The 19,520-nt window shown below is 45.7% G+C and overlaps 1 protein-coding gene across 10 annotated transcripts; it reads right to left on the reverse strand.

The window, feature by feature from the left end:
• Nucleotides 1–172: 172 nt before the first annotated feature.
• prrc2b (proline-rich coiled-coil 2B) lies at nt 173–18,686 on the reverse strand. 10 transcript variants are annotated; one of them, XM_078088146.1, is made up of 31 exons: nt 18,392–18,686; nt 15,909–16,086; nt 15,618–15,792; nt 15,116–15,218; nt 14,643–14,706; nt 14,326–14,469; nt 13,802–14,115; nt 13,573–13,697; nt 13,013–13,176; nt 12,323–12,407; nt 12,076–12,217; nt 11,125–11,458; nt 10,762–11,033; nt 10,055–10,256; nt 9,727–9,931; nt 7,545–9,587; nt 6,832–6,995; nt 6,524–6,636; nt 6,294–6,435; nt 6,036–6,112; nt 5,592–5,879; nt 5,292–5,393; nt 4,956–5,148; nt 4,781–4,878; nt 4,561–4,688; nt 4,198–4,438; nt 3,908–4,075; nt 3,708–3,787; nt 3,528–3,594; nt 3,086–3,268; nt 173–2,388 (listed from the first exon to the last, which is right to left on the reverse strand). In XM_078088146.1, the coding sequence occupies exons 2-31, from the start codon at nt 16,021–16,023 to the stop codon at nt 2,221–2,223; spliced, it is 6,699 nt and encodes a 2,232-aa protein (XP_077944272.1). In that variant the 5' UTR covers nt 16,024–16,086; nt 18,392–18,686; the 3' UTR covers nt 173–2,220. The 10 variants fall into 10 exon arrangements, with proteins under 10 accessions (XP_077944272.1, XP_077944270.1, XP_077944271.1 ...); XM_078088144.1 differs by having other exon boundaries at nt 9,727–9,934; XM_078088145.1 differs by having other exon boundaries at nt 6,832–6,992; nt 15,618–15,795.
• Between the last annotated feature and the right edge of the window lie 834 nt (nt 18,687–19,520).

Here is a 19,520-nt window from a genome sequence, read left to right on the forward strand (position 1 = left end):
CAGTGCTCTGGTTGCTGGAGGAAAAGCTGTTCTGAACACTTGGCCTCAAAACCTAAAACCCCCAATAGTTGAGCCAAGCAGCCTAAAAGCATTTCCCCAAAACTTCTGCTTTCACAAGAATTTGATGCATGGTTTTAATATGACAAAGTGAGAATACAGAATCCACAGTACATTTAAGAAATCACAACTGCTTTATTTCTTTTCTTTCAATAAGCTATTTTTTTTTCTTTTTTAAACAAGGGCGAGTAATGACCAAATATCTGAAAGGATAAAGATCAAGTAGGATAAATAGAACGCTGGATCAGCTATAGAAAGCGCTGGTCCTTTAACAAAATGAAATATGCATCTTAGAAGTACAAAACAAAAGAGTCAGGGCGATGTTTCGGTGCACGAACGGTGATGAGAAGCATCAGGATCTTTTGCGGTGAGGGATGAGAAGCAAAAAAAAAAAAGTTTCAATGTTAAATCCTTTATAGTGCCACAGTACGTAAAGATGAAACGTGGGTCTGAGCCTCCCCTCGCTGACGAGGCTCGACTGTACAGTAAAACTTGTCAAAGATAATTCGCAACATTTGTAGTGTCGTGGAGCGTTATGGTAAGCAGTGCTGTTGTTGACATTTAACCAGTTTTGACATTTTGAGTTTCAAAAAAAAATAAAAAAAATTGAATGATGATTCCAACAGCTTCACATTTTAAACACTTTAAAAGTCCTTCGTAGTCCTCTGGAACGGCACAGCTCACAAAACAAAGCTGAAGCAAAACAATTCACTCAACAAGCAATGCTAAACACCTCCTCTGCGATCCATTAGCTTCTAACAAAAAAAAAAGAAGTTAATTGGACCCTGACTGGGATAATAGTTAGACTGCATTTATTGCTAGTGCCAACTCAGAGACCAGATGCTGACTAACCAGGTGGTGACGAATCGGTTCCTTCGAAGGTCTCCAGAGTGCCGTTAAATGGGATTATAACGGAATTAGAGAAAAAGACTTATGGGCCTTTAAAGCCCAAAGCTAAAACGTCCCAGACTGAGGGATGTAAAAATCATCACGTACATCGAATGTTCATTAACAGATTTGATTTGTTACAACCCAAAACACAGCAATAAGAAAGCAAACATTTCAATCAAGCTATTTTGGGGAGAGGGAGTGTGTGTGTGTGTGTGTGTGTGGGGGGAGGTCACCTTTACAGCAATTGCCAATGCCCCCCTGACCCCCCCACACAAAAACTTCACAATGAGCCCAGGAAATGTTGCTGCCAGCTCGGTTGAGCAAAAGCATCCACAGCAGATGGCAGCGCTTCGAATGCCGAGTTCAGGTACAGTCTTTGTGAGATGGCGCTCGGATCTAAAAAGGTGTCCCGCATGTCTACACACGTTCAGCACGTCACATGCACACGCCGCGCCAAGGCCGGTGAAGTTTCGTGGAAGCAACATGATTTTGGTAAAAATGTCCCAACTTTTAGTTTTAAATTTACATACAGAAGAGAGCGAGCAAAAGAACAACTAAACAAAGAAAAGGTGAAAGAACGTGACCGGAGGTTTGGGGTCGAGCACCCCGGGGGATTTATTTCTAGGGCGATGCACTTGACCTTTAACATGTTGACATGCAAGGATGTCCACAAATTGGGGGATATTTTTTTTCCGGGCTTTTTAATTACCAGCAAAAACGTCAATGAAAAATGACAAAAAGTTCCCCACTGCATTTAGAATTTCATTTTAAAAAAAAGAAGAAAAAAAAATGTTAACAGACTTTGCTTGTCATAGATGTATCAAGAGTCTGCGTGGTGTCATCAGCTACAGTCCATAAAGAGTAAATACAGTTTGGCAAAATGTTATGAAAAATGAACCATCTGTCTGAGTTGGCCATTTTTCTTTCTCCACCTCGGGAAACACACACACACACAAAAAAAACAATATCTTTTCTCTTTACCAATCTCTTAAAAGTGACTAATAATAAATTAAAGAGGACCTTGAAGAGATCTGTTTAAAAGACTGCGTGTGTCTATGTATATATTTATATATATATTTATATATCTCTATACGTGATGTGAAATAATAGTGTCCGGTTCGGATAGTTCAACGGGGGTTATTTCATTATGACGCCTGCACGCGAGCCCCCTTTTCCACGCAGCCTCGGGACGGGTGTTGGAAGGCTCACGCGTTGAACGGGGGGCTTGTGTTGGCGGGCGGAGGGGTGGTGAGGATCTCCAAAGGTCCATTGTTATGCCTTGCCCTTCTCTACTTTGACAGCGTGGGGTTTGATGGCTCCAGAGCGCGCTGGTTTGGCGTGCCCTGTGGAGGGCGGGGGCTCCTGGAATTTGCTGGTCATGGCCCCGGATGTTATCTTGGCCTCCCCCACTGCCTTGCGTACTTCTCGCATGGTTTTGTTCTGCACAAAGACGACGGGAGAATTACCAAGAGCAGCACGTTGAAAACAAAACGTCGGTGCAGCAACACCGACAGCCCGAGGCCGATACTCAGCTTTTAGAGAAAATGTATTTATTGCAAACAGTGACAATTTTAATCATCTGCATAGTTAGTCACTATCAGCAGTTCATTTAAGATTTGTCTGGAAAAGCTATGTAATATAAATACATTTACAGGGTCACAAATCCTGTCCATAGCATACTTTTACCGTGTTTACCATTAAATCCTGATGCATCATGAACATCACATACAGAAAGGCTTCAGAGATGACTGACACATTATTTTTAAGCAACTAACCCAACCTAAATTAACTAACTGGTTTTCACTAAAAACATTTCAATGCCAAATTATCATTAAAAATTGAATTATCACTCTTACACTATACAACATTGTTAATATGTATTATTATTGATAATAAACAAGATGTTTGTTAGCGCTTGAATTAGGATGAATATTCAAGATGACTAGGTGAAACATTTTAATAACAGTTTACTATATAAACACATCAATATTAACAATACACTACAAATGCATCCTACCAACTATAAATCTACACCTTCCAACGGCCACAATAACAAAATACACAACACAAGAAGCGCAAATAGAGAAAAAGAAAATGGATGAAAATAAATTACCTATATTTATAGTGGGTGGCTCACCTTCATGCCATCCTCTGGCCCTTTAGAGGGATCGGGCACCGAGGGAGGGGTGGAGTGGGAAAGGTCACGGCCAGGATTGGGGTAAGGGGGGGGGCGGATGATGACAGGCTTGTTGACCTGCATGACTGGTCTCTGAATGGGATTAGGGAAAGGGCCATTGGGGGGAGGGCGCATGTGCATCACCTGTTGGTCCCGGGAAAGGAGGAAGAACACAAATTAGCAGGCCTTTATTGCATTTCAAAAAGGGAATACCTTGCAGAATTTATGATTCATTAAGATTTTAGCTGCTGTATTTCAACTGTAAATTCTGTCGGGTGAGGAAAATGGGGATGCGTTCAACCAAGCATAAATTCAATTTAGAACCCTTAAAAAAGGTGAACCCTGGGCAATATTTTTCAGATGCAGGATGTACATACACATATAACAAAACAAAAAGAAATACCTGCTGAAAATGTGTCATTTGGCCCCCAGGACCAGAGGGCTTCCCACTGGGGCTGGCCGAACCAGGCCTGAAGAGGAGAGGAAGAAATTAAAGTACATTGTTGCACCCATTTCCACAAGTGTGCCTTTGTGATTCACCGTCCCGCACTTGACGGCGTCGCCTGTTTTCTTGTACGCTCACCTGTAGGACCCTCCGGACATTCCTGGGGAATGATTGGGCTTGTCAGAAAACTGAAAGCCTTTCATTTCCATCTGTGAGCCCTGAGAATTGGAAGACGAGAAAGACATACAGTCAAACCCCAAAACAATTGTCCATCTTTGTACTAATCAATGAACAGAGCGCTATTTTTGGTGGAGCATCATCAGATCAGTAAGTCACACCTCTCGGCCGCCGGTCATGACCCCAGGCTGGGACCCGGGTGGCATCATCCGGCGTGGGCCCCCAACTGACAGGTTCTGTCCCTGCTGCAGCTGGATCGACTGCGGGAGGATGAGGTGCTGCTGAGCAGAGCCATAGCGCAGCTGAGAGCCGGGTAGGGGCATGGTCACCTGGCGAAAACAAGGACTTCAATGAAAATACGCTTCATCCAACGGTGGTCTGATGGCGCCATGAAGGCTTATGAAAAGGAATGTTAGTGTCTTCAGCAGCAGAGCTTGAGCAGCCCACCAACCTGGATGAGCTGAGAGTCCATTAGCTGGGAGGAACCCATACCGGGCCCCTGGTTCATCTGGCTGTCGTAGACCAGCTGCTGGCTACCATTCATAGGCTGATAGTGTGAGCCCGACTGTGACTTGACCATGTCGGAGGGCTGCATGCCGGGGAAAGCAGAGTAGGGCCCCTTGAGAGGCGCTCCACCTGACAGCACCATGGGGCTGGGCTGTGACAGGTTGGGGTGCATGTACACCTGGGATCTGAGGGGAACAAGACGCAGCAGAATAAGCAAAAGGAAAATATCAAAACTACACGGTGGCGAGACAGATGACATGACCACGGTGAACTTAGGAAACTCCTTGATAGATTGAGGGGGCAGTACCTGAAGGGGGGAATAGAGTTGAACATCTCTTGGGACTGAGACACGGGTAGACCTCCACGAAGCCCCAACTGAGCCTGAGCCTGAAGAGACGTGTGCAACGAGATGGGAATCTGCTGGGCTGCAGCCGCCTGAATGGTTGAAGAAAAGTAACATGACAATTCTGCTACAACACAAACTTCTTTGTGTGTGTGTGTGAGTGTGAGTGGATGCTTATCTCTACCTGTTGGTAGGTCTGTTGCTGGGTCATGTTGGGGGGTACAAGGCGCGGCTGGCTAGGAAAAACGTGGCCATCCAGATACAACGGGGGAATATGATTACCTACGAAAAGGGAAAACCTTTCAGTTTCGTTCCACTCAAAGATGAAGCCTTCGTCAAATAGAGAAAATGAGCGTTACCTTGCATGGACATGGAGGGCGCTACTGACGCAACAGGCATCGGAGGCATGGAAACCCCCCCAAAGGAACTGTAGCTAACACCACTGGAGGAGCCAACGCTGCAGGCAGGCTGAGCTCCGGAAGAAATTCCGCCAGGGGAGCCCTGCTCGGGCAGGGACTGAGAGTTTTCCCACGCTTTGCGCGCCGACTCCATCTGAAGAGAAAGAAACATGTTTGTCTTGCTTTAAATGTTTTCACAATATTCCTTTCCAGTCCGGAAAGGTGAAACTGACCATTATTCTTATTTGTTGTGAATCTATATATAGTTCTGTTCGAATTGAACTGGAATTTGAATACCTTGAGCGTGAGGTCAGCACTGGGGAAGGAGATGGGGTTGAGGTTGATGCCGGGCTGCAGGTGGGTGGAACGCAGCATGGTGATACTCTGATTGAGAGCAGTCTGTTAAAAAAAAAAAAAGGTTTAGGATAAATCAGTCTGATGTTTACGTCTTCTGTTACTATTCCACTATTCCTCCATTTCATAAAAAAAAACAAAAAAACCTAGATGCATTGTGCTGCACTGTGATGAAGATTGCCACATCTACCTTTGATGCCTTTGGATTGCTACTAGTTATTAAATACAGATCTATCCACTCACATTGGTAGAAAGTGCTTCCTGAAGCTTGTTGACAGGATTGGACACGGCGACCGGGGCGGAACCCGGCGGGAGGCTGAAATCAGAGTCTTTGGCACTGACCCCGAACTCGATGGGAGGCCCCGGCAGCACCGTGTCCACGTGGAGGTCCACGCCGTTGACCGGCGCTATCGGGTCACCTTCCAGGCGATCGACTCTCTCGGGCCCCTTGCGGTGCTTCAGGGAGCGTTCGTTTCCAATGGGCCCCGGCTTGTGCTGCTCCTTGGTCTGCTCGAGTCCAGCATCAGAGTCCTGGACACGGGCAAGACAAGGCGGGGTTTGGTTGCCGTTTTGCAATTTTGGAGACAACTTGTTATTTGACGATAATGAAAAAAAAGGCAAAAACTAAATAAAGTAGATCGAGAATATACGCAGTACAAGTTCCAATGAGCAGCCGGATTGTAGTACCTCAGAGTTGGGCTCGCTCCCAGTGTACGACACCTGTTTAGTCCACGAGTCCCCGCCTGAAGACTGCACTGATAGAGCTGAGAAGAACGAATTCAGTCAGTGGAGAACGCAAACAATGTGACATAACATAATTTCCCCTTCAAAGCCATAAAACCCCTTTACAACATTAAAACTAAGCAGTTCCTGTCAACTTAAGATTTGAGGAGAAACAGCTATATTCTGGTACAATGAAACAAAGAGATGCTCTAAATCTGCTACCTGAGCTGTTGGTCTCCCAGATTTCAGTTCCCAGGTTGTTGGAAGACAGCCCTTCCTCCGGTTGCTCAATGCTCATGCTTCCCTGCTTTTTTGCAAATCGTGGCGGAATCTTGGATGCGATAGTCCTGTTCTTCAGCGGAACCTTGTAGAGCAAACAATGACACAGAAGCTTGAGAAGCTACACCCTAGATTTTATCCTCGGCGTGATGACAGAGCATATGCTGACTTACAGCAGACCCCTGCTCCTTCCTCCTCCTGTCGTCCTCCTGTGGGCGTCTTTGCTTCTTGACCAAGGCATCCTGGTATCCATCTGGATTTGAAACTGGTCCCGAGTCCCCCTCGACTACAAAAACAGATAGTTAATATTTCAAATTGATCGTGTATCAGTCTTTAGATTAAGATCAGCATCCATCCTAGAAACATAAAAAAGTAGCAGCACCAGTTCAGTTTGTTTTTCTGAAATTAATATTCTACAGAATTGGTTATTTGATTTCTATCAAAACGGAGAAACCAAAAGAGAAATTGAAATTGGACTCACTCGGATAGCTGCTGAGCTCATACTGGGAAAGAGGTTCTGTTATTTCCGTCTTGGTAGATCCTTGCTTCAGTTCCATATCTAATTTCTTGCCAGAGAGTTCATTGGGCTCCCGGTTCTCTGGCTGCTCTATGCTGTAGACCGCGCCGGACTCATCTGTGCTTCTGCTGAAAGACAGCAAGTGGAGGAAAAGAAGGTATTAATTGTCGGTTTTAATACAACAGGACATTAATGAAATACAATTGGAGAAACTTTGTCAAATAAATCAAATTTTGGATCTTAAAACCAAATATCAGCGTCAGGACACTTTGAGGGAGGTAATGACTTAAATTACAGGCATTGGTAGCCAACTCTAGAAGCCTTTCTAGCCAATGAAACTGAGCTCCAGCTTTATCTGGCTTTCCTTAACGGTGGAAGAAAAACTATGACATGAATACAATTAAACAATGGAGAATAAAAGTTCAATGGAGATGGCGACCCGACCCCGGATAAGCGGTTGAAGATGGATGGATGGATGGATGGAGATTGGTGTTCAGTCCTGTGCCTCTGAGGAGAAACCCTGTGTGGGCGGTTTACGAGTAACCATAACAACCAGACTGGAAGCAAGAAACTAAAGCATAAATATACTAATCGAGGATGCTTCATTTTCAATAATACACACAGGTAAAGTATCAAGACAATTACATTGACACAATTGTTTCTACAATTCACCTCACCTTTTACAAGAAGTCCCTCCGTTCTGCCAACTGTCACTCCTGTTGGAGGAGGAGGAGCCGTTGTCGGGCGTACGGGCCATCTTGCTCACTTCCAGCAGTGACGGCTCTTTCCTGTTCTGCCGTTCCACCAGAGGCCTCTGGCTGGAGAAGCTTCTCTTGCACAGTTCCCTCTTCTCGCCGGAGCCGGGCTCACTATGGCCAGACTCCGAGGGAATGTCACCGTGACTCGGGCCGCCGGCCACACCGCCGCCTCGCTTCTCTCGCCAGTCAAAGTCGCTGTTCTCGGATCCGGTCTCCCACTCCTCCGGCTGACCATGCTGGGCGGGCCGCAGGCCGGAGTAGTGTCCGGTGGGCCAGTTGTCCTCCCCGCTGCCTTTGGGGCGGCCAGGCCAGGGGTTAGCAAAGTCCCCGTTTACGTACTCCTCGCTCGTCCACTGGTTGTAGCCCGGCTCGCGGTCTTGTTGGAGACGACGGAAGCGCGGCGGCTTGTCCTGACGGGGCGGACGGCGCCTCCGTATCAGCTGCCTGTCGGGGTTATCGTTGTCAAAGTAGAACTCTCCCTCGCCGGCCTCTGTGCCATTTTCCGTGAAGGAGCCGGGGAATTTGGGCGGGTACTTGAGAGCCTCGCGCTCGACCGGGGGTTGGCGGGAGTAAGTAGGCTCCCCGCCAGGACAGTAACCATTTTCTTGCATGGAGCCACCTGCCCCAGTGAACTGGGGCCCGCGGCCCCTCCATGTAGAAATGTCCCTGGGTCCTCCAAAGCCGCGACTGTAGCTTGCAGTGGTGTTCAGCCTGGGAGGCAGCACACGACCTCCGAAACCCCTGCCAGCCTTGGCCTTTTCTCTGGAGTCCTGGGCCGCCTGTTCGTCTGCGTACACCTTGTTGGATCTCCATGAGTCTCTATCAGCCTTGCGGACTTCTGCGGACTCGGCGTAACCGTCGCCATTCTCAGACCCCTTCTCGCGGCGCCTCTTGGGCAGCTCCTCGTACTCGGAGGCTTCGCTTAAGGTCTCACTGACATTGCGCCTACGGGGCTTGCCTCTCTGGAACTCCTCCACCGCGACGAGGTCCCTGGTTGCTCGGCCCCTGCCGGTCCGCTGCGTCCCGCTGCTGTTGTTGTTGGGGTTGTTGTTAGTGTAAGCCCCCCGGAGGTTGTCTCCAACTCGGCCTCCGCGGGGGCCGCCTCTCGAGCTGAATTCCCTAAAACCCCGACTGCGGCCTCTCCCCGTTCCCCTGACCGCGCCAAAGGCCTGCTCTTCATCGATAAAGATCCAGTTATTGCGCCGCGGCGCCTGGGGCTCCCGGATTTCTTGGCTCTCTCTAGGCGACTGGTTCTGGCCGCTGTCCCATGGGCTCTCTTTGGGAGCGTCATCACTGTGGGTGCTCAGGGGCCGAGGGTCCATCTTGGTGGGACCTGGCGACTGACGCTGCCTCTCTTCGGGATGTTTGTCAATAACGGGTGACACGGAGCGCCTGTTGCTGGCAGGCTGGTTATCTTTCTTCAAGTCGTAGACGTTGGTAAGGACTTCTTTCTCCAAGCGGTAAGGGACGGGCTTCTCCTCTGGCTCGGGTTTCGGCTTCTCGTTTTCTTTGTCTTCGACCTTAAGGGCCTTGAGTACTGGCTTCTTGATGGGTCCCGTTCTGCGAGTCAAGGTGCGCCCACTGCTCTCAGATGGCTGGCTGACACTACCGCTGGAACTGGAACTGGGCTCGGCCCACTGGCTTTGGACATTCAGTCCTCCATCTTGTTTCTGGCCTCCATCTCTTTTCCAATTGTCCTTTGAGGCCTCTCCGGTCTCGTCGTGAGACTCACCGCCGTCTTTCTGATGCTTGACCCGGGTGTCTTGTTTCGGGTAATCACTATCGGCTTGATTGAAGGAGTGGTTCTGAGCAGTGGACAGCAGGCCTTGGTCGTGGTGTTGGTGTTCTCTGTCGGGGCCGCGGCTCTGGTAAACATGATGGGGGATGTCATCGCGGGGGTGGGTTAAGCACTCACTGGCCCTCTCTTCATAGGAGTCGTGTTGGGGGCCGCCCTTATCACTTCTGTGGGGAAGAAATGATACAAAAAAAAAAGATTTCACATTGTAATAAAGGTGTTGTGAGGGCAGATCCAAAGAGAGAATGCCTCAGAGTAAGAACTGCAAAATTCACAGGCTCTAATATTTTAAAAACAGTAACGGACCTGTCATCTAGCTGCCCACTGTCCAAGCTTTCGTGCGGTCTCTGGTAAGGTGGAGTGAAGCTGCGCAGGGGGTAGCCATCTTGGTTCCAAATAGGGTAAGGCTCGGTGGAAGGTGCTCTCCTCTCCTGGAGCAGGTTTGAGTGGCATCCCTCATCGGAACCAGGGCTGTTCAGGTGGTCTTGATGGATCATGGGTTTCATCATTCCTGCTGAAATAATCAGTGTTTGTATTTCACACATTTTTTCCATGATGAAAAAAAAAATAATCAAAAAGAAAACAGTGTGATAACAGTGAAAGCATCTGCTCCTTTTGGTGAGTTATTACTCACCTGAAGAGTGGACAGCCCCGGAGTAGTAGTCCACAGGAGAGCGTCCTTGGGTCATACGGGGATCCATGAAAGGAGGCATCATCATCCAGCGGGGGTCGAACCCGAGAACATGTGGGGGATAGTAGCCTCGCTGGCTGTGGCTTGAGCCGGATGTGGCCGGGTGAGCAGACTGCTGCCAGTGCTGCATTTTGTATACTTGTTCCTGTAGAATAAATACAACAAATAAAAATGTTGTATACAAAAGCCACGGCCCTGGCTCCGTTTAAAAAAGCATTCTAACGTTCAGCTAAAGCTACTGTGATACTTCAGAGTAAGCCATGTCAAAAATATATCATCTATTGTCCAGTCATAGCTGGAAAGGTTCCGTTTTATTAATGTGTCCCAGTAAGCGATGGCAGTGGGAGAGCGATCCAGAGCATTTAAATAGAGTTCATCCATCAACTGTGACTCTGGATGCTCAACCAACTGCAATGCAAACGGAAAAGTGGAAATGTTGCACACATTGAAAATCGGAGGCATCTGCATTTACAAAGTGCATTTCCTGCTCTTTATATAACGATAGCACCCGTCACAAGGCTGTTTGCATGTGGCGACATGCTTCCATGAACTCTTGAGAGCCCTCTTCTCACAAGGCAGTTGCTAATAGATGACACATTACTCTGGGATTAAGAATGTATATGTCAAAAGGTGCATCAGCCGGTGCTCACCTGCTGCTGCTGCTGCTGCTGCTGCTGCTGCTGCTGCTGCTGCGGCGGCGGCGGCTGGGGCGGCGGCTGGGGCGGCTGCTGCTGCTGCTGCTGAGGCTGCAGTTGCTTTTGAAAGCGGGGTGGGACAGGTTTGGAGGGATGACGTCCGCTGTAGTCTCCGGAGGGGGATGAGGGCTCCGGGCAATCATCCTCAATGACACGGTAGTTAGAGAAAGCGGGTTCATCGCGGTAACTGTGGCCGGGAGAGGTGTCTTGGGGACACTCGCTTCCATCTAGAAATCATTTGACCACGAAACATGCTTAGCATCGACCAGTCTGAGCTGCAATAAGTTGGTAAATGTACACTCCTCCAAGTATTTTTACCTTTGATGCTGTACTGCCAGTTCTCATTGTGGCCTTTAATCTGTTCCCTGTCTGGGGAAAGTGGAACTTCTTTGTTCTCTCCCTCTTTTTGGCCCTCCTCTGTTCTCGATGTCTGCCTTTCAATCTTCCCAAACTTCTCATCCAGCTTTTTGAGTTTTTCAGCACAGGCCGCCAGGCGTTCCTCGCGGGCGCGCCTCTCCTCCTCCTCCCGGCGCCTGCGAGCTCTCTCAACGGCCTCCAGCAGCTCGGGTGACACATACTTTGCCCTCGCTGGGGCCTGAGACTGGCGCTCTTCCTGGTCAGCCAGTGGCTCTCCTTGGTTTGTTTGCAGGGCCTGTAGACGGAACAGAGGCGGTTCAAGGGAGCGCTGTATACTGCAGAATATCAAATACATCTATAATGTCTCCTTTCAGAGAACTCTTTAAATAATATTCTATTTATCCACTGTGAGTGACCAAGAAAATCTAATGACCTGCAGGCATGCTGGAGGTAACACGGATTCAATTATTTTTTTACTTGTGTAAGTTTGAGTGTTAAGTTAGTCTAATTTTAAGAACATGCAAAAAAAAAAATTTTTAAAAAAAGCCTAACTAAGCCTAAACAAACTTGTTTATTTTGGGGGGCAAATTATTTCAAATTTAAACGGTCCTAAAAAATGGTCTATTCCTATTATATCTGTTGCATCGTTATCAAAGCCAAACAAGTCAGACATATCACTATGGTAACTGCAAGGTCATTACTCCCCATTCACAATGACAGTCTCACTCAAGGGTGTATGACAGCACACTGCTATTCATATGCTCTGCAGTGTTGCCCTATCCTCCACAGTCACCGAGGGAATAAAGAACAAGATGTGTTATAACTGTGGCTAACACCACAATAAGTTCATGTTCGATACGTCATCTCAGCGGAGGAGGAGGAAAGTGGGAAAACAACGGTGTGTGTTGTTACCGGGGTGTCCGTAGAGAGATATCTGCTGTTGGTCTTCCTGGGCTGCTCATGATGGTGAGGTTGGTAGGAGTAGCTCTCCTCCGTGCCCTCCTGGGGGTAAGGCACCTCAGCTGAAATCAGGTTCTCCCTCTCCCATTCAGTCCTGAAAAAAGGATAACGCATCCAAATTGAAACAGGAACCCTTTAAATTATGTAAGTAAAAAAAATAATCTTGAGTATTAATGAGCCATCTGGAAAGAGATCTCACCATTGCCTTTTTTTATCACCGGAGTGGTCGTCTTCGTCATCGCTGAACTGAAGCTTCTCACCGTAGTCAACTTCCTCATGTAGTCCTAGACAAACCCCAAAGTAACAGTTAGCGGCAGGTATGTAGGATGGGATCATCATCAATCACACGAGAGCAAGTCAATTAGTTGACTTGCTCTCACATCCTACGCTTCTATTCAGTCACTCGCAATCTCATCAAAGTCATTTAGTTGAGCTTTGGAACGCTACACAAGCTAATCTTATCAATGCGGCTGGAGCGCATCAACGGTCTGACATTAGGGTGTAGATTCAAAATCTTTATCTTCATTCATCCGATGTACCTTGACTGATTGTTGTTCATACGTCAGATTGGCCCTCTAAAACATAGCAACTTCCCTCATTATCATCTTGATTGGATGCAGGCAACGGGGATGAGTAGATTACTTAACAGTCCTTCATGTTTTTTTGTGCTCAGAATTTGCCTTTCTTAGTGTAATCAGAGCACTCTACGGTAATAATTGATGGCATATGATTAATTCAGCAATAAATCACACTCAAATACTGGTGGCAATGCATGTTCACAAGGTGAAGAGGAAACTTAATATGGCACAAACTCCTCCAGAATGAGTCACATTTTTGGCCTCCTATAGGAGCGGGATGAGGGTGACTCACACGAGTCAGAAGTACTAACCTGCCCACCCATCCTCACAGTCGTGGTCAAGCTCATCCAGGTCCTTCAGGTCCTCGGGATTAATAATGGCTGGACGTTGCGGTCTTTCACCAGGTCTTCGGATGGGCTGAGAAGAGGGTCGAGTTGAAGCGCGAACAAAGCGGTTCTCTCTTCTCACGTCTCCACTGCAACAAGAGATGGTAGAAGGACAAAATTAGCCTGATCTGGTCATTGAATGACGACAGATGACGATCCGTGTGATTCACAAGTAGCCACTTCTCTAAAACGACAGGTGATGGTTTACGAGATTGCTTTTGTAGCAAAGCGCTACGCCTCTTTTGCTTTCTACACGGATCGTTTACCTGCAGTTAATCAAAGGCTGCTTGAATGTGATTGGTCAACGCTACATAGGGCCGACAAAATGGAAACCAGAACCCTTTCGATGCCAAAATGCGGCCCGGCTTCCTTTACATTTTTCATATGAAAGCAGATTGCTCAAAATGAGTAGTTATCTAACATTGCAAACCCCTTGGCTCAAACTAGGTAATAAATCAGTGCTTTCACGCTGTGAATGTACTTACTTGACAAGTTCAGGTTTGGCGTATGTCTGTTTAAATGTGGGTTTGCTGTCAAATCTGGCTGGAGCTGCTACAGTAGCAGGAACGTGGTCGGTACCTGGGGCTTCACGTGTGTCTTTAGAGCACATCTAAAAACAGCAGGGCAAAAAAAAATAATCAGCGAATTGGCTTCGGGGGTCGTTTTTTCCAATCCAAAATACGACCTTATAAAAAGGAGTCACACAGTACTCACAAATGCAGGCAACATGTCGTGGTAGACGGCATTTGAAGTGTGATGAAGCTGATATTGCAGAGCAGTAGGGACGGTTGTTCTGCGGACCGGCTGGGCGGGTCGCAGCGAGAGCTCCTTTGGGTCAAGGACTGGGGACTGAGCCGTCACTACACTGGATGAGGTCGTGCCGGTGGCAGAAGGGGGGTGAGATGAGGCGGGTGGGCTGCCGTTCTCACCCAGGGCAGGGAGCTTACCCTCGGGATCCGCCGGCGAGCCGAGGGTCAGGGATGAGGGCTGAAGGTTCCTGCCACCACCTTCCCTCCAACTCGTCACATCTGGAAGTTGTGAAGTTGGATTTTAGAAAACAGCGGCCGTATAAACCTCAAAAAAAACTTTCCTTTGCCGCTTTCTTTTAGATAATCAATTCGTGTTTTACGAGGTAATTTGATTCTACACTCCGCAATCTTGTTGCCAATTTAATAATTTCCTTTCTGACAAACAGTATCTTCTATGAGATGGCCCGACAATTTTAGAGTTTTACTCACTCTGGGGGCGGAGGCTTGGTCCGGGCCCATACGACGGATCGAAGCCGCTTCTTTCCTTGCCAGCCCTGTCCTGTTCTCCAGCTGCCTTCAGCGTGGGAAATTCCTCGTGAGAGAAGGGCTGAAGTCTGTTTAAGGCCCTTAAACCTGGTTTATTGAAAGGAGTTACAATGAGGAAAAAACATTAGTCTACTCTAATGCAAACAGAAGAATGTTGTGCAGAGGGTCACAACCTGGACAGAACTATTAATCGTGAAAACGTCGTTTGAATTTAAGGAAATACCTCACTCTCAGTTCTAGGTATATCTGAGATGACTCACCATCTTGCTCTACTGCCTTTCCGTTTAGCTGGGCCCATTGCTTTGGCCCACCTGTGTTTGTGTTCTGTGGAAATGGAGAAAACCAGAGTCACGGTCTAATTTCAGCGTACTCTCTATTTGGCCTTTGAGTCAGAGCATTTGTCTTTTGTACCAGTACAAAATATGGTTACAAAATAACAACTTCATCTCGACTCTCTTAGCTAGACTGGAACGGACAGACACAAGACCAAAGAACATCCTCTCTGTATATTGCAAGAAAAATTCTATTCCCACTAAACAACATCTGCTTTCAAACACACTGACAGTCTATGGTACTAAAATCACAAAAGGTATTCCTCAAGAGAATTGTCACATCTGTCTAAAGACGTTGGTGCAGTATGTTGGGTTTTCTAGCATAATTTACACTTTAGTTTTTCGTACAATTATAGTTAATCCCCATGAAGTGGAAAAAAATGAAACAATTGCATACAAACCTCCTGGTTGGCTACCGGTGAGGGCTTCTGAAGATTGGAGACAGATTTCTGTGAAGCCAGCTGTGGCTGCAACTCCGGCAGCTGTGGTATTGATGCAATAGAACTAAAAATAAAAAGGAAGGAAAAAATATCACATTTTGTGCTATAGGTACAATGACTTATACAAGAGCACAGAAACACAAAACCGTGGACTGACGGACTGGAACTCCAGGCAACAACTATCTCCAATAACAAGACAGCTGACTTTCACAAATCTTTATTTCACTTTTTGACCCGACGTTGCCTTCCTAGAAGGATCGTTTTTAAGTCGATGCTGGTTTCTTAGAGCACACCATTCCATTGCACCCAGTGTGGTTAACTGATTGTCTTACGTTGTTCCACAGCCTATAGCTGTATGAAGGAAAACAACAAACTAGAAAAGGATCTTTAGTCTTTAAATGATTACCCGTAGCTGAAGATCTACATAGGGTGGTTTAAATTGTTTTTACCATTCTACCCTTACCTCTTTTGATCGGGTTGTTCCTGCTTGTTCGCCCATCCTGTACCGTCTTTTGGCACAATAATCACGTTGGGATCGTTTCCTTTGTTTTCGGACTTCAAGCTCGGCAGGTGAGCAGGCGGGGGCATGCGCCGGGCTGCGGCCACTTTGCCAAGACTCTGCAAGCCATGTCGCGGAACTACTGGGAGAGAAAACACAGGTATATAAAGCAATGGGAAGGAGACTTAGGACGGGAGTCATGCAAAGCAAACAAGAGATGCAAATTAAGTCATTCATTTAAATGATCAAGCTTACCTGCGTTTTTCTGATTTTCTATTGATTTTCCCTTGTACTTGTCAAATAGGCTAAGTGAGGAGTACTTGCTTTTCCCATCCTTGGACTTGGTTATTTGCCCCAAACGATCGGACATTGCGATGTAATGTCATCTAGTATGGAAATTTTTGTTTGCGCCTCTTCCCAGTGCCTTCTGATTCTGCAAACACAGTAGAAGAAATGTAAATCCCAAGTACAGACCTCACTAAAAACATTCAACCTTTGAGGTGGAGGACGTTCAACTTGGTTCTACTGACTATTTTTTTGATTGTGTGAGGATCAAATAAATTTAGTGGCATTCATTCAACATCACATCTCCATAGTACATAAAGGGTCAAGTTCAATGCATTAATAAAATTAATCAACTTGAGGTGGTTCCGTATTATGAATGCCAATGCTGCAGACAGGCTACTCTCTATGTCAATAGTAATGGTATGCAACCACACGTTTGGCTTGATAAACCTAATAGTAACGGGGCAACGTCTTTAATACTCGTGACAGAAATGTTAGTTTGAAATGATCATTCAAATAAACACTTTACTCAAAACGAGCGAATTAAAGGTTTGCAGAAAAGCTTTGAATTGTGGCCCATTTGGTGAAGTTAGAACCACACACTGAACGTACCAGGTTAAGCTTATAGACTAATGTGCTTATTTCTAGTTCACACTTAAACATACATAAAGATAAATATTGTTAGCTCAAACACTCATGGTTACCACACAGAAATACGAAAATAATGTTATGCAACCACCCACAGCAATTACTGCTGCAGCTTCAATAGTGGCACAATATATAAAAGTAAAAAAAAAATATATATATATATATTAATCCAGACGCTGTATATACTAAATTGAATTAAAACGATTTACCAATAGAGCTCATTATTAAAGTTACATACAACTAAGATTTTTTTTGTGAATTATTTCATATCTTTACACACTTAAATCTGCCCGGCAGCCAAGGTACCGTAAACACACATAAGCAACAGTGGTTTAACAAGAAATCAGATTTTAATCGTAAATGATAATGTTTTTGACCAAGATCACAGCGTTCCTGGTTTAACGTTGCGGTACGTGACCAAATATGTTCTTAAAAAAACATCTTTATGATGGTTAACGTTATACTGCGCTAACATTTCGAGGTAATTGCTTCATACAAAGTACTAACACAATATAGATGGGGACGAGACTTTAACAATTTGGGATAAAAGCTCGTGTTTTGCGGGTCTTTTTAGTCGAGTATTTTATAATTAAAAAAAAGGATAATTATGGTATTTTTAGCAGAATGCCGGACAGCCCGGTTATCGAAGGCCGCTGCGTTCAAGCTCCGCAGAGGCGTTTTTATCGGGATTTACGAGAATAAATATCTGTCCATCAACTTTGATTTAGCGTATTAAAACAGATAACAGCATCCTCGTACACCTTCATTTCAGATGAACCCCGGAATTTATAGATGAACCAGGAACACCTCAAACCTAGTATTAGTTGACATTTGGTTAGAAATGGAAGCTAACGTTGTGACAGCTAACGTCAGAAATTCCTTGACGTAGTTTTCATTTCAAAATGATTATTTCAAACTCAGGCGATCGACACAAATCGATTAATTTCCAAGCTATGAGTACATCAAGGACGGATGGCTATAAAAGAACGTTCGACCTCCTAGACATTAACGTTAGCTGCGGTTAGGTTCGGTTACCTAAACGGAAGCTAATGCTAATTCCAGTACACGGACAGCAGTCAGTTCGTTGCACAAAAACAATGTATTACAGCTGACGTTAATATAAATACATTAAAAGCGTCTTTCTCTAATTCAGCACATGATTCAATCCAAACGAATGTTAACATTACCGTAAATGTAAACGTTAACACGGACCGTAAGCGTTGTTGCTAGCCACCACTAGTCAAGTCTGTTAGCATCTGACTTCAGTAACCAGCTATGTAAACATAAGGGTTCTGGGTAGCTGTGCATCATATTTGGGCTTTTCTATAAAACAACGCTTTAGACTGAGCACACACGGACGCGTGTGTTAATAAATCGGCTTATTTCAAGCTGAGCGAGTAGACAACAACAACAACACACGGACACTTATTCTTATTTAACATTCGCTAGCTGCGCCAGTCGCAGCTTTTTCAGAAACTAGCCGTTCAACTTCCAGTCTAGCTAGTGTTTCAAAAACAACCTTGGTAGGCCGGCACTTTTGTGAGCATTGGCGTTTGTGCACGGCAGTATTACGACACGCAGTTTTATGAATCTCCATAAGGGAGCTTTGACCAAGGTTAACATTTTCAGCCGTTCGTTCTGGGGGGGTTTATGTGTACAGGACGGTATCCCCGCAGCATCGGGAATGTAGGGCAAGGCGCTTAAAAATGGCCGCTGCCCAGAACAAAGCAACAATAAAACCGGGCAGCGGGAGAAAACCAGCAAAAATGCAAGATTTCACGCGACCGACCGCCTTCATAACTCACCAACTCAACGACTTGGTGTATCTTCTGATCAGCTACAGTGATATATTTCCACAAAACGTTGTCTACTCAGAGGATGTATAGAGATTGAAAAAAGCCCAATCTTCATAAGGTTGAACCGATATCAGCGGTGTTGCTGGGGTTCTACCCGGCCTGGAAATGATCGAGTCGGTGTGTAGGCTGGACGGGCTCGACCGAAACGTGCTACGTCACCGAACGTCAGAGCGCGTGCGCGCGCGCGCCTCTGCTGGCTCGTCTCGGCACGTTCAGAAACACCGCGTTCGCCTCAGAAACGTTCAGTCATCTCTTGTAAATACATGTTATGTCATAAACTGCTGTGAGGAATATTTAATTAAATAAATAATCTAAAATACGGAGCACCCGGTAAATGTGTAATGCGGTACAGGTGCAGGGTAGAGTCTACTCCACTGTGTACCACCAGGTGGGACCATGGACTATATAATTTGCCTATTTATCCATTCACAACAAAAACATAGTCATAAAGCAATACTGGTATTTAAAAGATGCCTCTGCCTCTGCTTTCCCTCTTCCTGATCCCTTTTATTAAATTAAAAAACAAACATTTGTATTCAATTACTCACCAGCGACAGCACATGACATTATGAAAGGTGAATTAAAATAATGAAACAAGGAAAGCAACAGAGATGCAAATATTCAAATCTGAAGCAACAGATTTAATGATCATTTACGTTTAATGTGAATGGAATCTAAATCATTTTCACCCTGTGTCCTGTATTTTATTCCATTGGTTGGTATTCAAACGTCATCGTTTATGCTGCTTTTGATCATAAAGTAAATTCAAAACAACATCTTTCCAGAGCATTAGCAGTGCTCCTAATGGTCAAGACAAGCACAACCCTCTAGAGGGAGCACTTCACCAACCTTCCCTTTAACCGGCTGAGAGCATCTCCTACTCATCCACCAGCACTTTTTGCTTTTAATAATTAAAAGACATTTCTGAAATAATGATGTTGTCCTTGCAAATAATTAACAAAATTCACATTGCATTGACTTGAACTTGACAAAAGATGATGAAATGGCACAAATTGTACATTTAAAGCAGTCAAGATGTTTTTAATGTAACATAATAAACTCCAAGCTCATAAAGTTT

Source organism: Gasterosteus aculeatus, chromosome 14 (genome assembly GCF_964276395.1).
Source record: "Gasterosteus aculeatus chromosome 14, fGasAcu3.hap1.1, whole genome shotgun sequence".
Classification (NCBI taxonomy): Eukaryota; Metazoa; Chordata; class Actinopteri; order Perciformes; family Gasterosteidae; genus Gasterosteus; species Gasterosteus aculeatus.

Coding starts and splice junctions, on each gene's coding strand:
- prrc2b (XM_078088140.1), bottom strand. CDS start 16,023: ATGTCCGATCGTTTGGGGCAAATAACCAAGTCCAAGGATGGGAAAAGC. Junction 10,257..10,761: donor AGCAGCAGCAGCAGCAGCAG/GTGAGCACCGGC, acceptor TTTATTCTACAG/GAACAAGTATACAAAATGCA. Junction 5,880..6,035: donor GGAGCGAGCCCAACTCTGAG/GTACTACAATCC, acceptor GCCCGTGTCCAG/GACTCTGATGCTGGACTCGA.